General features: G+C 38.5%; 1 protein-coding gene across 2 annotated transcripts in view; it reads right to left on the bottom strand.

Moving 5' to 3' along the window:
• Positions 1 to 11,235, bottom strand: part of kif26ab (kinesin family member 26Ab) — a 99,215-nt gene extending 87,980 nt beyond the window's left edge. Inside the window, exons 1-2 of one of the 2 annotated variants that reach the window (XM_051867672.1) lie at positions 10,771 to 11,235; positions 8,702 to 8,938 (exon numbers count right to left, since the gene is read on the bottom strand). In XM_051867672.1, the coding sequence (XP_051723632.1) occupies positions 8,702 to 8,938; positions 10,771 to 10,905 (372 nt within the window). In that variant the 5' untranslated portion in view covers positions 10,906 to 11,235. Of the gene's footprint in view, positions 1 to 8,701; positions 8,939 to 9,224; positions 10,002 to 10,770 lie in introns of those variants that run through there. The other variant, XM_051867673.1, reaches the window with a different exon arrangement.
• Between the last annotated feature and the right edge of the window lie 1,597 nt (positions 11,236 to 12,832).

The raw sequence follows: 12,832 nt of genomic DNA, 5'->3' as shown, positions 1-12,832 counted from the left end.
GAAACTCATACAGGTTTGGAACAACTTGAGAGTGAGTAAATAATGACAAAATTTTCATTTTGGGGTGAACCATCTGTTTAACATCCATGGAACCCGAACAAAAGGTTCTTTATACACTCTTAAAATAAGGTTCCAAAAGGGAGTTTTCACAGTGATGCCATAAAAGAACAATTTTGGATTCCACAAAGAACCTTTCAGTGAACAGTTCCTAAAAGAACCATTTTTTTCTTAGTGTAAAGAACATTTTAATAAACTAAAGAACCACTATAAAGAACCTTTTGTGCAATGGAAAGGTTCCATGAATGTTAAAGGTTCTTCGTGGAACCATCAAAGCGAATAAAGAACCTTTGTTTTTAAGAGAGTGTCGAAAAAGGTTCTTCAGATTATTAAAATGTTCTTCACACCTTACTGAAAGGTTCTTTGCGAAACCAAAAATAGTTCTTAAAGGCCATTGCTATGAAAACCCTCTTATTTTTAAGAGTGTAGAGTTGGAGGTTTTGCTTTTTAAAGTAGAATAGTTTTAAAATGTCATGTCTTTTCAAGCCTGTCTACACCTCCAAGATTTTTCATAATACTTCTTCTGAGCCCTGGCATACAATACAACATCTAAGTGGTTTATGCAACTACAAATTGAATGAGACAATTAGCCACTGCCCTTTAAAATATCTCAATCTTTATTGTCCAAAACAATGTAGTCTAATCAGGCATGGCCCACCCATTTTCATACTTTGTTATGATTCTTATCCCATAGCAGCCAACCACACTGACCTTTCATGTGGCAGTTAAAGGCCCAGTGTTGCTCATACGCACATATAGACACACAGCTGCAGGGGTTAAGTGTTCGAAATGAAAACAGCAAACTGCAAATCCATCTAGCTTTGCTTTAGATGATCCTCCCAGGGGGGTTTTAGGAGGTCTGGTCACAAGAGAGTTGAAGGAGATGACTGACAGCAAATGAGAGCTAAGTATTCTCATTACAACCATCATCTAAAGTTTCACACAGCATTTGAAGGACGGAGGGATGCAGGTGTTTTCGACCTGCCTTGTGAACGGGCTTTAAACTTCTTACATGTCACAACAGAGAGCTTATAGACCCTTAGAACTGTAGTGGTCATTATAATTGATGACAGCCATTTCAGTGCCTTTCTTTGGACAATGGAGATGAAATAACGGCCGCCCCCAAGCGCATATTCATCTTATTAAACGTGATACCATATACCGTGTAGTCCTTCATCATCACAATAATGGGATTGGGAACGCCACATTCCATACCGCTAGATTGTTCTAACCCAGGTGCGAATCCCCTTAAATTTTGTTGAATGATCTTGTAATCGATGCGGACAGCCAGTGGAGTGAAATAGTTTGACATTAGACGTCTCAGATTCATTCTTACCGGTTAATGGTTATCGTAGCCAGGCATATGATTTAGGGTTAACGCTGGCCATTTTTTAAATTGCGAGTCTTGGGTAATGTGCTGGAGCTTTGTGACTAGTTAAGTGCCAATCATTGTAGGCAATGAAGTCTTTGTCTATTGTCCCATGTTAAGCTTCCAGGCATTCCATCCTCAGGCATTGTTCAGGTGTTAAGTGCACTGACACTGAAGTGAATGAACTACTGAGGGAAGAGCTTCTTTATTGTTTGAAGAGAAGAGACCATTCCTCACTGATATCAGGTGAAGGAATCACTGGTAATAAATAATAAAACAAAGGATGGCGCGGGCTGAAAGCAAACCTGGTGAAAAAGAGTGAAGCCATTAAAAGCTGTGGGGCGTAAAGAAAGACTAATTGCCGCCTGCGAGCGTGTGCTTGGCAGAAGACTGTAAAGAAACGGCCTGTCACACACCGGGCTGCAGTGCTGACCATGCATTTCCTGGAAGGAACTCACTTTTGAGCAAATTTTAAGATTTTACAATGTTTTTAATGAGGATTTCACTTCTGAATACTTTGTTTTGGTGCACTTGCCAATACATACAAGGTCAATTTTCGGTTTGTCAGTACTTAGAATTCACATTACAATTCATAACTCCAGTCCTGACATTACATATGCGTCAAATTTGCTTTTTAAATTATTAATGTACAGATCACAGATCCAACTAAAGTTTGAGTATTAGTCTCAGCCCTTCATAAAACACCCTTTGGAAATAAAGTCATATTTTCAAGGTACCAGGTTGCTACATTGAGCACCTCTGAGAATACAATTTCATTAAATTTGCCAAAATCTGAGAATTTCGTGCCATTAATTTGCATCATTTGCAGACAACCACTGCTGTGCAATTATTTTAATTTAATTGGTATTAAATGGTATTAAGTTTTTAAAAACATCACAAATAATTAGTGTTGTCAAGCGATTAATCGCATCCAAAATAAAAGTTTGTGTTTACATAATATATGTGTGTACTGTGTGTAATTATTATGTATATTTAAATACACACACATACATGTATACAGTCAAACCAAAAATTATTTAGACATTTTTGATATTTTTGATATATTTTTACTAGTGGGTGCAGGACACTATAGTTCATTTATGTAAGTGAGGATAGCAAAATAAAGTAAACTGTGACACACTATATTGCCAAAAGTATTGGGACACCCCTCCAAATCATTGAATTCAGATATTCCAATCACTTCCATGGCCACAGGTGTATAAAATCAAGCACCTAGGCATGCAGACTGCTTCTACAAACATTTGTGAAAGAATGGGTCGCTCTTAGGAGCTCAGTGAATTCAAGCGTGGTACCGTGATAGGTTGCCACCTATGCAATAAGTCCATTCGTGAAATTTCCTCACTACTAAATATTCCACGGTCAACTGTTAGTGGTATCATAACAAAGTGGAAGCAATTGGGAACAACAGTAACTCCACGGCCACGTAAAATCACAGAGCGGGGTCAGCGCATGCTGAGGCACACAGTGCGCAGAAGTCGCCAACTTTCTGCAGAGTCAATAGCTACAGACTTCCAAACTTCATGTGGCCTTCAGATTAGCTCAAGAACAGTACGTAGAGAGCTTCATGGAATGGGTTTCCATGGCCGAGCAGCTGCATCCAAGCCTTACATCACCAAGTGCAATGCAAAGCATCAGATGCAGTGGTGTAAAGCACGCCACCACTGGACTCTAGAGCAGTGGAGACGTGTTCTCTGGAGTGACGAATCACGCTTCTCTGTCTGGCAATCCGATGGATGAGTCTGGGTTTGCCGGTTGCCAGGAGAACGGTACTTGCCTGACTGCATTGTGCCAAGTGTAAAATTTGGTGGAGGGGGGATTATGGTGTGGGGTCGTTTTTCACGGGTTGGGCTTGGCCCCTTAGTTCCAGTGAAAGGAACTCTTAATGCTTCAGCATACCAAGACATTTTGGACAATTTCATGCTCCCAACTTTGTGGGAACAGTTTGGGAATGACCCCTTCCTGTTCCAACATGACTGCGCACCAGTGCACAAAGCAAGGTCCATAAAGACATGGATGAGCGAGTTTGGTGTGAAGGAACTTGACTGGTCTGCACAGAGTCCTGACCTCAACCCGATAGAAGACCTTTGGGATGAATTAGAGTGGAGACTGCGAACCAGGCCTTCTCACCAACATCACTGCCTGACCTCACAAATGCACTTCTAGAAGAATGGTCAAAAATTCCCATAAACACACTCCTAAACCTTGTGGAAAGCCTTCCCAGAAGAGTTAAAGCTGTTATAGCTGTTAAGGGTGGGTTAACTCCATATTAAACCCTACGGATTAAGAATGGGATGTCATTAAAGTTCATGTGCATGTAAAGGCAGGCGTCCCAAAACTTTTGGCAATATAGTGTTTTATACCCAAAAATTCTTCATACAGTGGACTACCAGTAAAATTGCTAAAAATTTGGAACCAAAAATTATTCAGACACTTTGACCTGACCATGTTTTGCTTAAGTGTTATCTGACATAATTAAGATAAATTTTTTCTGACATAGTTTAACTCTGAGATCTTGTCATATTTTATTACCATTTATTTAAACTATAGTGAATAAACTGTAATTATGAATGAAATGTTCAAAGTGTCTGAATAAATTTTAGTATATTTAAGAAATATTTGCATGTATATACTGTATATATATTTATATAATTTATATTATATATAAATATAACAATTTTTTTCCTAAATATATACATGCAAGTGTGCGTATTTACATATACACAATAATTATACACAGTACACAAACATAAACTTTTAAGTAAACAGAAACTTTTATTTAGGACGTGATTAATCGTTTGACAGCACTACAAATAATATATTAAAATATCTAACCGTATTTATTAAATAACTGTATTTATTGCGTACATAGTTCAAAATAATAAGTAATTAAGATTATTTGATAAAAGTACAGAAATCTAAAGATGAGATATTTTATTAACAACCAATAAACACGTGCCATATGATGCAATTTTATGATAATAAAATGATTTTATCATATAATTTTATTACAATAAATTTAATATTTTTTATTATTATTACTATTTTATATTATTATTGGCTTGTTTGTTTTGTAATTTATTTAATATATTATTTAATATATAATATTATTTAATAATATTTTTATCTAACCTAACGTCACTTTAGATGTCAGTCAGTTATTTTTATCACTGCCATAAAAAAGCTGCACAGTTTGCCAATATTCAAAAGTCTGGCTTTACAAGCCTATTTGAATGTTGCCACTGGATTGTTAAACTACAAACAAAAAAAACATAAATTTCAGCAATTACACAAAAATAATTGACCAAGAGGCCAGTACTCCTTGCCAACACAAGCTGGCGGGGAATAAATGAGCTCTAGTATGAACCACTGAAGTGCAGCTGGGTCATTAGGGCAGCCTGATATCTGAAACTTATTGAGTGCTGCGGTTCCCAGACTTTACCAGCAAACTGAGAGCAATTTTCATAATGAACATATGAGGGGGGAGCAGGTGTGAATCGCAATTGAAAATCAAGAATAATGAAAACTCGACCAATTTAAACCCAGGATTTAAGCCTACAGGCCACCCACACTTTGGTAGGAGCCGATAAACAGTAACCCTCTGTAGCTTCTCATCTAGAACCATATCGCTTGAGTCTCTAAGTTCAGGTCAGGTAACCACCACACATCTCCAGCTGGACAAAGCATCCTTTCTTTTCCCAACTGCAGGGAAAGCAGGACTCCCATGGCCAATGCTTCCACAGTCTCATTAAGCCATCAGCAGAGGGGCCGATAGAGGCGTAACCTCTCTGGTTTGACCCCATCGCTTTATCCCCCACACCTGGAGCAGACCACACAGGGCAAAAAGCCAAAGTGAAACGGCCAGCCAAACTTGGGGTGATTTCAGATAACCACTGGTGATGAGAATGAGTAAGTATATTAGCAATCTCTGGAAGCACTAACCAAAAAAAATAACACATCTTAGGGTGGGACGAGGTCATACGCATCCACCAACACCGATGCACACCCACACAAAAGCCCTGTCTTTATCCCCTGAGGTAACCTGGAGAGAAGAGAACTTGAGGGGGGGTTCAAAGCAAACCGGAGGGCTTGTAATCCTACCTAAGCATGAGATCTCTCTTGAAACACAACCACAAAAGAAAGCGAAGGGAGGGGGAAAACCTGAGGCTAACCCAAGCAGCAAGTCAGACAACAATAAAAAGTCGACAGCCTATATTTAACTGTGGTGGGAATTTGGTGAGGAGTATACAGGAACACTTTGAATGCATGATGAAGGTCAACTGGGTCTCCACTTCCTCCACAGACTCCACAGCTAGTCCGCTCGACTGTTTTCTCCCCCCAATGTCGATGGACAAGGGGGGAGATAAGCATTGTTTCCCAAAACAATGGGCCACTTCCAATAGCCCCTCCCCTATTGACAAACTTGCAGAAACTGGCACTCGCATATTCTGCATGAAAACAGTGTGTGAAAGTAAGAAAAGCTGTTGAAAACTCTAGAAACGGAAGGTTGTGAGAAAAAAATAGTGGCTTTAGGAATGAGCTGATAGACTATGAACACTCCAAACAAACAATGGCGAATGATTTTATAGCTTCAGTTTACCAGCATTCAGAAAAGTCAGCTTGGATGGTTTTGTCTTCTTGTGAGTTTGTGGATTACTTCAAAGTATCATGGATTTTTACTTTCAGCTTTTGTTATACATGACTGGTACAATGGAATTGTGTCCTTCATTTGATTGATTATTTTCCATTATTCTTCATTATAAATGAATTGGTTTTATAAATTAAAGAACAGTTAGTTTCAGGCATCAAACCTGATTGGTCGAGCAGCATTTCAAGAGTGCTGATATAACAGTCCGTCAGCACTGAAACTTTTCACTGTTTGCATCGTGCCACTAATTTGTGTTTCCGCATTCCAGACAGACTGTCAGTCTGTGCATTAATGGTGGGGATTTTACAGGGACTCTTTCTGCAGGTTACATTGTTACAGTATGCTGCAGCAAGTGACACTCTTTATGAGTGAGTCATGGAGTCATTCATTCAAGTGAATCATTCAAAAATGCTGATGCATTCAGAAACAAAACAGGTGGCTATCTTTATGAGTGAATTATTTGAATCATGCACTCAAATGATTCCCTTTATGAGTGAATCATTAAATCATTCACTCAACCGATTCATTCAAAGACACTGATTCATTCAGGAATGAAACTCTCTTTATGATGTCGTCAATTCACTGATTTATTCAGTGAGTCATCAAAACTCAGATGTAGACGCGTATGATTGACCCCATGCTGACCCTAAGTGCTGCGGTGGTTCATGTGATAATAACGCAAAAACGGACTTCATTCGCATCAATGGAAAGCATATTTACACTTTCTGAATCGATCCCTATCCTCTATATAGTGCATTCACCATGTAGAAACTAGTAAATGTGTGAACAAATGACCGATTTCAGTCGCAGCTTCTGCGTCTGTTAATAGTGTAGGAGGGGGCGGGACTTCAGATTCTAGAGAGCATTTAATTGGACAGAAGATTTGATGAGAAGCTAAAGTCCGCGGTGATGTAATGAAAATCCCTGATCCATTTTAGCGGAAGTGAGAAACTGTAAGTTTTGAATGCTTATATCTCCTAAATGTGAATTTTGTCATTGTTTTGGAACACACCAGCTTATTCATAACCTTAAGGCTAACATATATTAATCTTGTTTTATGAGTGAATGAACCATTCGGTCAGCCAATTAGATCAGTGGTTCATTCCTGATTCATTCAGAAATAAAACAAGTGATTGTGTTTATGAGTGAGTCATTGAATAATTCACTCAAGTGATTTGTTCAATAACACTAATTCATTCAGGAAACAAGTAACTCTCTTTATAAGGTAGTCATAAACCATTCACTTAAACCATTCATTAAAACACTGCTTTTTTTTTCAGTGAGTACTTTAATTCATTAACTCAAACGATTTGTTCAAAAATGATGATTCAATAAAGAATGAAACAGGTGACTGTTTTTATGAGGTAGCCTTTGAATCTTTCACTCAAATGATGTGTTCAAAAACACTGATTTATTCAGATATAAAACGAGTGACTCTCTTTATGAGGTTGCCTTTGAATCTTCCAGCCAAAACGCGGATTTGTTTAGAAACTAAACTCGTTTCATGGTTGAGTCATTTAGTCAACTAATTTGTTCAATCCTTTCATAAATAAAAAAAAAAAACATTCAGGAATGAAACAAGTGACTCTCTATATAAGTGAGTCATTGAATCATTCACTTAAATGATTTATTCAAGAGAACTAAATCATTTAGGAATGAAACAAGTGACTCTCTTCGTTAATTGAGTTGAATCATTTGACAAAAGCACTCTTGCTCATGTGATATTGCTTAAACAGCACTAAAAATCTACAAATAACCTCACAATTGATAAGAATTTCAGTCAATCTAGTGCTATTTTAATAGTTCATTTTTTTCATCCAGATTGCTCTCTTTATATCATGCCCATCCACTTACAGCATTGGCAAGCACAGGGGCACATCACGCCACACAGCTGAGCTTCTCACATCTCACTCCAATCATCTCACTCAATGGCTTGATGAGGCTTCATCACCAGTTTGACCATAAACCAAACATCCAGCAATGAGCCATTTCAAACAGCATTTTAAGAAAGTTGTGTGTTGAAGCCATAATCACACTTTTATCCAAGCCGGTATGCATTTCAGACAAATTATGACTTGAAAGCATTGTAAAGTACAACAAAGCCTATATTTTGAAAAAGAGGTTGTTGAAATATTTGCTCTCTGTGAAGGTATAGTAAAAAGATTAACCTTTTAATGACTGGGTGAACTTTGTGAATAGGAGCCTGAATAGGATATCGGTTTTCTGATAAGGGGGTCGTAAAACTAGAAAGACAGGGCTTATTTGTGTCAACTTTTCATCAGATCATGAGATTTTACACAAAATGGCCTTTAAGAGGCATTCACTGCATTGCATCTGATTTATGTGAGGCTTTCACAATGCTTTGAAAAGAGCAGAGAGACAGAACGTAACAAAGAGAACAACTTCCAGAGCTTTGAGGCTCAGGTGAAAGTCAAGTGCTCCTTGAGACTAACAAAAGCTTCTTACTCACGCATTTCTGCATGAATCAAAGCAGATCCTTGAAAGATAACATTATCAGTTTAAATTAGTACTAAAAATACAGCAACAAGGTTTCCAATGCCTTGGATGTGCTTTGCAGTGGCATCAAAATAATGTTTTTACTCACTGACCTTTAAGGAAGCGGGGTCGGACAGAGCGAGGGCTTGTCTCCTCAGTTCAGCTACAGTCATCTGACACTGCTTGCACAGATCTGGCCTAGTCTCGTCCCTGTCTGATTCCGAGACGCTCACGGCTCCTGCGCCTTCAGGTGGTGGTCTGCTGGCACACATTTCCTCCTCCGCTGACAGTCTCTTCCTCGGGCTCAGCTCAAGTGAGAGTGAAGACTCTCCGCTCGAACAGCCTTCCACCTTTTTGAAAAACAACAAAATCAAAATGCAGAAAGAGCACATATATTTTTCAAACATCAGTCAAAAGTTGCTACCTATACATTTAGAACGTTTACATTACAGTTAATTGCATATTACCAACTGTTTATTAGACTATATTAATACAGGTAGCTTCACTAGATAGTTCTTAACTTGTGTAAATACACGTAACATAAAAGTGTGATTAAACTTTCTAACGTGTTGCACGTTATTCAACCACAAACAGCAAAATTGGGTATTCAATTCTCAGCATCAGTTGAGGACTTACAGTTGACCGGCTCATCTGGAACTCTCTTTGCGCATTCCCTTGTGTTAAATCCGTCATCTCGGTATAAAAGATCAAAACACTGCGGACATCTAGTGCACTTTATTGCGCCTCTGTTTTCTACACACATTGATTAGGAACACAGTTCAGGGATAGTCAGTGGGAGCGCCAAGGAAAAAACATAACAAAATTCCCGTAAAGTTTTGCTTTGCTGTAGTTCCATGACGACGCGCGTACACGAGAGTGAAGTTTGACTGCTGTCAATGCATGTGCGCGGCTCGGTCACTTGGTTGGAGGGGTGGAGCTGCGCTTAGAGCGTTCAGTAGCTATTCAAACACTAATATGCTGTTTCAGATACTACTTATAGGCTGCCTGTGCTGCACAAACAAAAAGTGAAAAGAAAGTTGAAGTCACTGGATTAGTTGTGAAATTGTGAAATTAATTATGTTTTGTGATAAGAAATGTGCTTTAGCTCATGTGAACCGAATCAAATTATGAAATTGTTTAAAATCTTCAACATGCATGTCTGATGTACAACGGTTCATAATAATAATTAAAAAAAAAAAAAAAAAAAAATCATTTGTATTATTGTAAGGAACAGCCTATACACTCATTTTACTATTTTACAATTTCTATGTCTGAGATAAAAATAAATAAATAAATAAATAAATGATTGCTTCTAACATAAATTACGTCATCTTTTATGTTGCGGTTCACTTGTGTTGACTGTGAGATTAGAGGTGTGCTGATGTCGTTTGCTTATTACTCTGGCGCCACCCTCTGGTATTTTCTTTAACTGCATCTTACAAACCTCTCGGTTTGCAAGAAATTGTGGGAATGTTTGAATATTTAATTACTCGTCGCTAAATATTTTATGTTGATGATGCATATGCGGGGGTCACGTGATTTTAAATTGCATCCCAAATACTGCCAATCTCCCGCCTCAAATAACCCACATTCAGTCCTTTGTCGGTGACAGCGCAACTAGTCCAATAAACCATCAATAACGCGCCGTTTAACGTGGGCGAACAAAACCGCAGAATCTACTGAAAGAAATGTGGCTCTTTTTTTTGTGAGCGTCTGTGTTATTTGTAGCCTGTATAGCTCTGAAAGACTCTTTCAAAACCTTTATTCGAACATTAATGTCAGTTTGTGCACCTTTATAGTGGTTAACACATCAGACTGATTCTGAGTTGAATTGCTGAAAAACTTTTAATCGAGCACAAAGTTCACAATAGGATGAACAATTATGTACAAAATGAAGGGTTTAAGTTGCGATAACACTTTAATATATTTTGGATGTTTTTAAGGAAGTTGCTAAAAGCGCGATTGATGGGGAAGCTGAGAGCTGTTCGTGGTGCTGAAGTGTAGCTATAAATCGCCACACACCACCAATGATAACTTACTATTCTTATGAACCTCCAAATATAGCCTTTAAATATGACAATAAGTGTGTTTAAGCGAAACAACCCACATTGAGTCTAATGAGAGCTCTAAATGAGTCAACTTGTGGAGTCTTTTGTACTCTCAAAAGCTGTGACATGCTTACCTTGGCTTTTCGCTTTAGCAGATGACTAGTAAATCCAAAAATGATGTCAGCGTCCACGAAAAACGTCCCGAAGTCAACCAGACTGGGCTTCTGCTTGTCCGCCCCAGATGACCCGTTAGAGTTTTGTAAATCCATTGTGCAGCTGTGACTATATTTCCTCGCCCTGCTTACAGTAAATGTGGAGAAGTCATCGCCGCGCTCTGGAGTTCCGAGTCATTTTACAGATGGTTCTCTCTGATTCCAAAGCAGTGTCATGGTCTTATCCAGAGGGTCCCTCTCAGGTACATCCAACTGTTGACTCATTTAGATCGTCCGGTTTTTGTTCCAAATTACTTGCCGCGTATAAAATTATACATCCAAATGTTGACACTCGTCAAAGCACTCAAGAACCCCATACAATCCATACATGATCCATGCGCTTCTGGCATACATCCTGGTTGGATAGGCAGTCCACGCCTTGTCTTGTCTACACTGCAGGTTAAGGAGTGAACTCGCGCGAGCCTGTTGAGGACTACCTTGAACAACTCCACCTCTTTCTCTCTCCCTCTCTCTCTCTCCGCTCTGACATCCTCGTGGCTAGTGTGGTCGCTCTCGCGCCTGATGCTCAACCAGTGCGCGCTCCTCGCTGCAATCCCTTGAGTGCGCTGTATTCTTCACTGCAGACAAGGCTGCTTAAATCATATTTACTTAATTTCTGACATTGCTAATTTGCAAAGCTGCTTATTGCTTATACTGATGAGATTCAATAGTTTTTTTAAAAGAACATAAGTGTGTGCTTGAGACAATATAATATTCTTAAAGGGTTAGTTCACCCAAAAATAAAAATTCTGTCATTAATTACTCACCCTCATGTCGCTCCACACCCGTAAGGCCTTCGTTCATCTTCTGAACACAAATTAAGATATTTTTGATGAATTCCGAGAGATATGACTCGTGGTCAGCATTTTCAAGGTGCAGAAAGGTAGGCTACTAAAGACATTGTTAAAACAGTCGACTTTACTGCAGTGGTTTTATGAAGTGACAAGAATACTTTTTGTGTTCAAGAACAAAACAAAAATGACGACTTTATTCAACAATATCTTCTCTTCTGTATCATACACTGTTTATGTCAGAACACTGACTCAGTATTGGCAGACGCTGTTCACGTGAGCAGCACGACGCATGCCGTGTGATGTTGACGCAAGAGCCGGCCAATAATGAGTCGGCGTTCTGACGTAGAACCTGGAAGCATTGAAAGTAAACAGCGTATGAGAATGACACGGAAGAGAACATATTGTTGAATAAAGTTGTTATTTTTGTTTTGTTTTTGCGCACAAAAAGTATTCTCGTCGCTTCATAAAATTAAGGTTGAACCACTGCAGTCACATCGACTGTTTTAACAATGTCTTTAGTATCTTTCTGGACCTTATAAGTGGTGGCTAAATTGCTGTCTATGGATGAATCCTTTTGGATTTCATCAAAAGTATCTTAATTTGTGTTCTGAAGATGAACGAAGGTCTTACGGGTTTGGAACGACATGAGGGTGGGTAATTAAATCAATTTGTCATTTTTGGGTGAACTAACCGATTAATTTTTAGACAGATAAATATAGACATTCATACAATTTTACATTTATAAAAAATGAATTTGAACCATTTATTTACTGGAAATGCGATCTGGCTTTAAAACGCCATGTAAAAAGAGAATGCCCTTATGTGTTTTGTTTCACGTCTAGTAAGTTGATCTGTGAAAGAAATTTCTGAAACTGTAACATCTATTATTTATTTATTTATTTATTTAATGAATTTATAGCTTTGTTGTGGCGATGAAAGGCTCATTTTAAAACTTGCCATTATTTTTGAACGCCAGATCCTTCAACACCAAAGCGGATCCACCAGAAGACTCCCTGGTGAGTGATTTCTGAGCAACCGAATGCAAAACCGGGCTGTTATTGAGCAGTTTAAATACGAGGCTTAATACGCCAGATAAAGGCGGTTATTTGCTGTGCTTTGAAAGGCCGAACACAGGACATTACTGCTGCCCTCTTAATAAAAAACTCTTATCTCGAGCATACAGAGGAGCA

The sequence above is a fragment of the Ctenopharyngodon idella genome, chromosome 17 (assembly GCF_019924925.1).
Source record: "Ctenopharyngodon idella isolate HZGC_01 chromosome 17, HZGC01, whole genome shotgun sequence".
Classification (NCBI taxonomy): domain Eukaryota; kingdom Metazoa; phylum Chordata; class Actinopteri; order Cypriniformes; family Xenocyprididae; genus Ctenopharyngodon; species Ctenopharyngodon idella.
The sequence above is the reverse complement of the archived record's forward strand: the minus strand, read 5'-3'. Positions and strand labels throughout refer to the sequence as shown.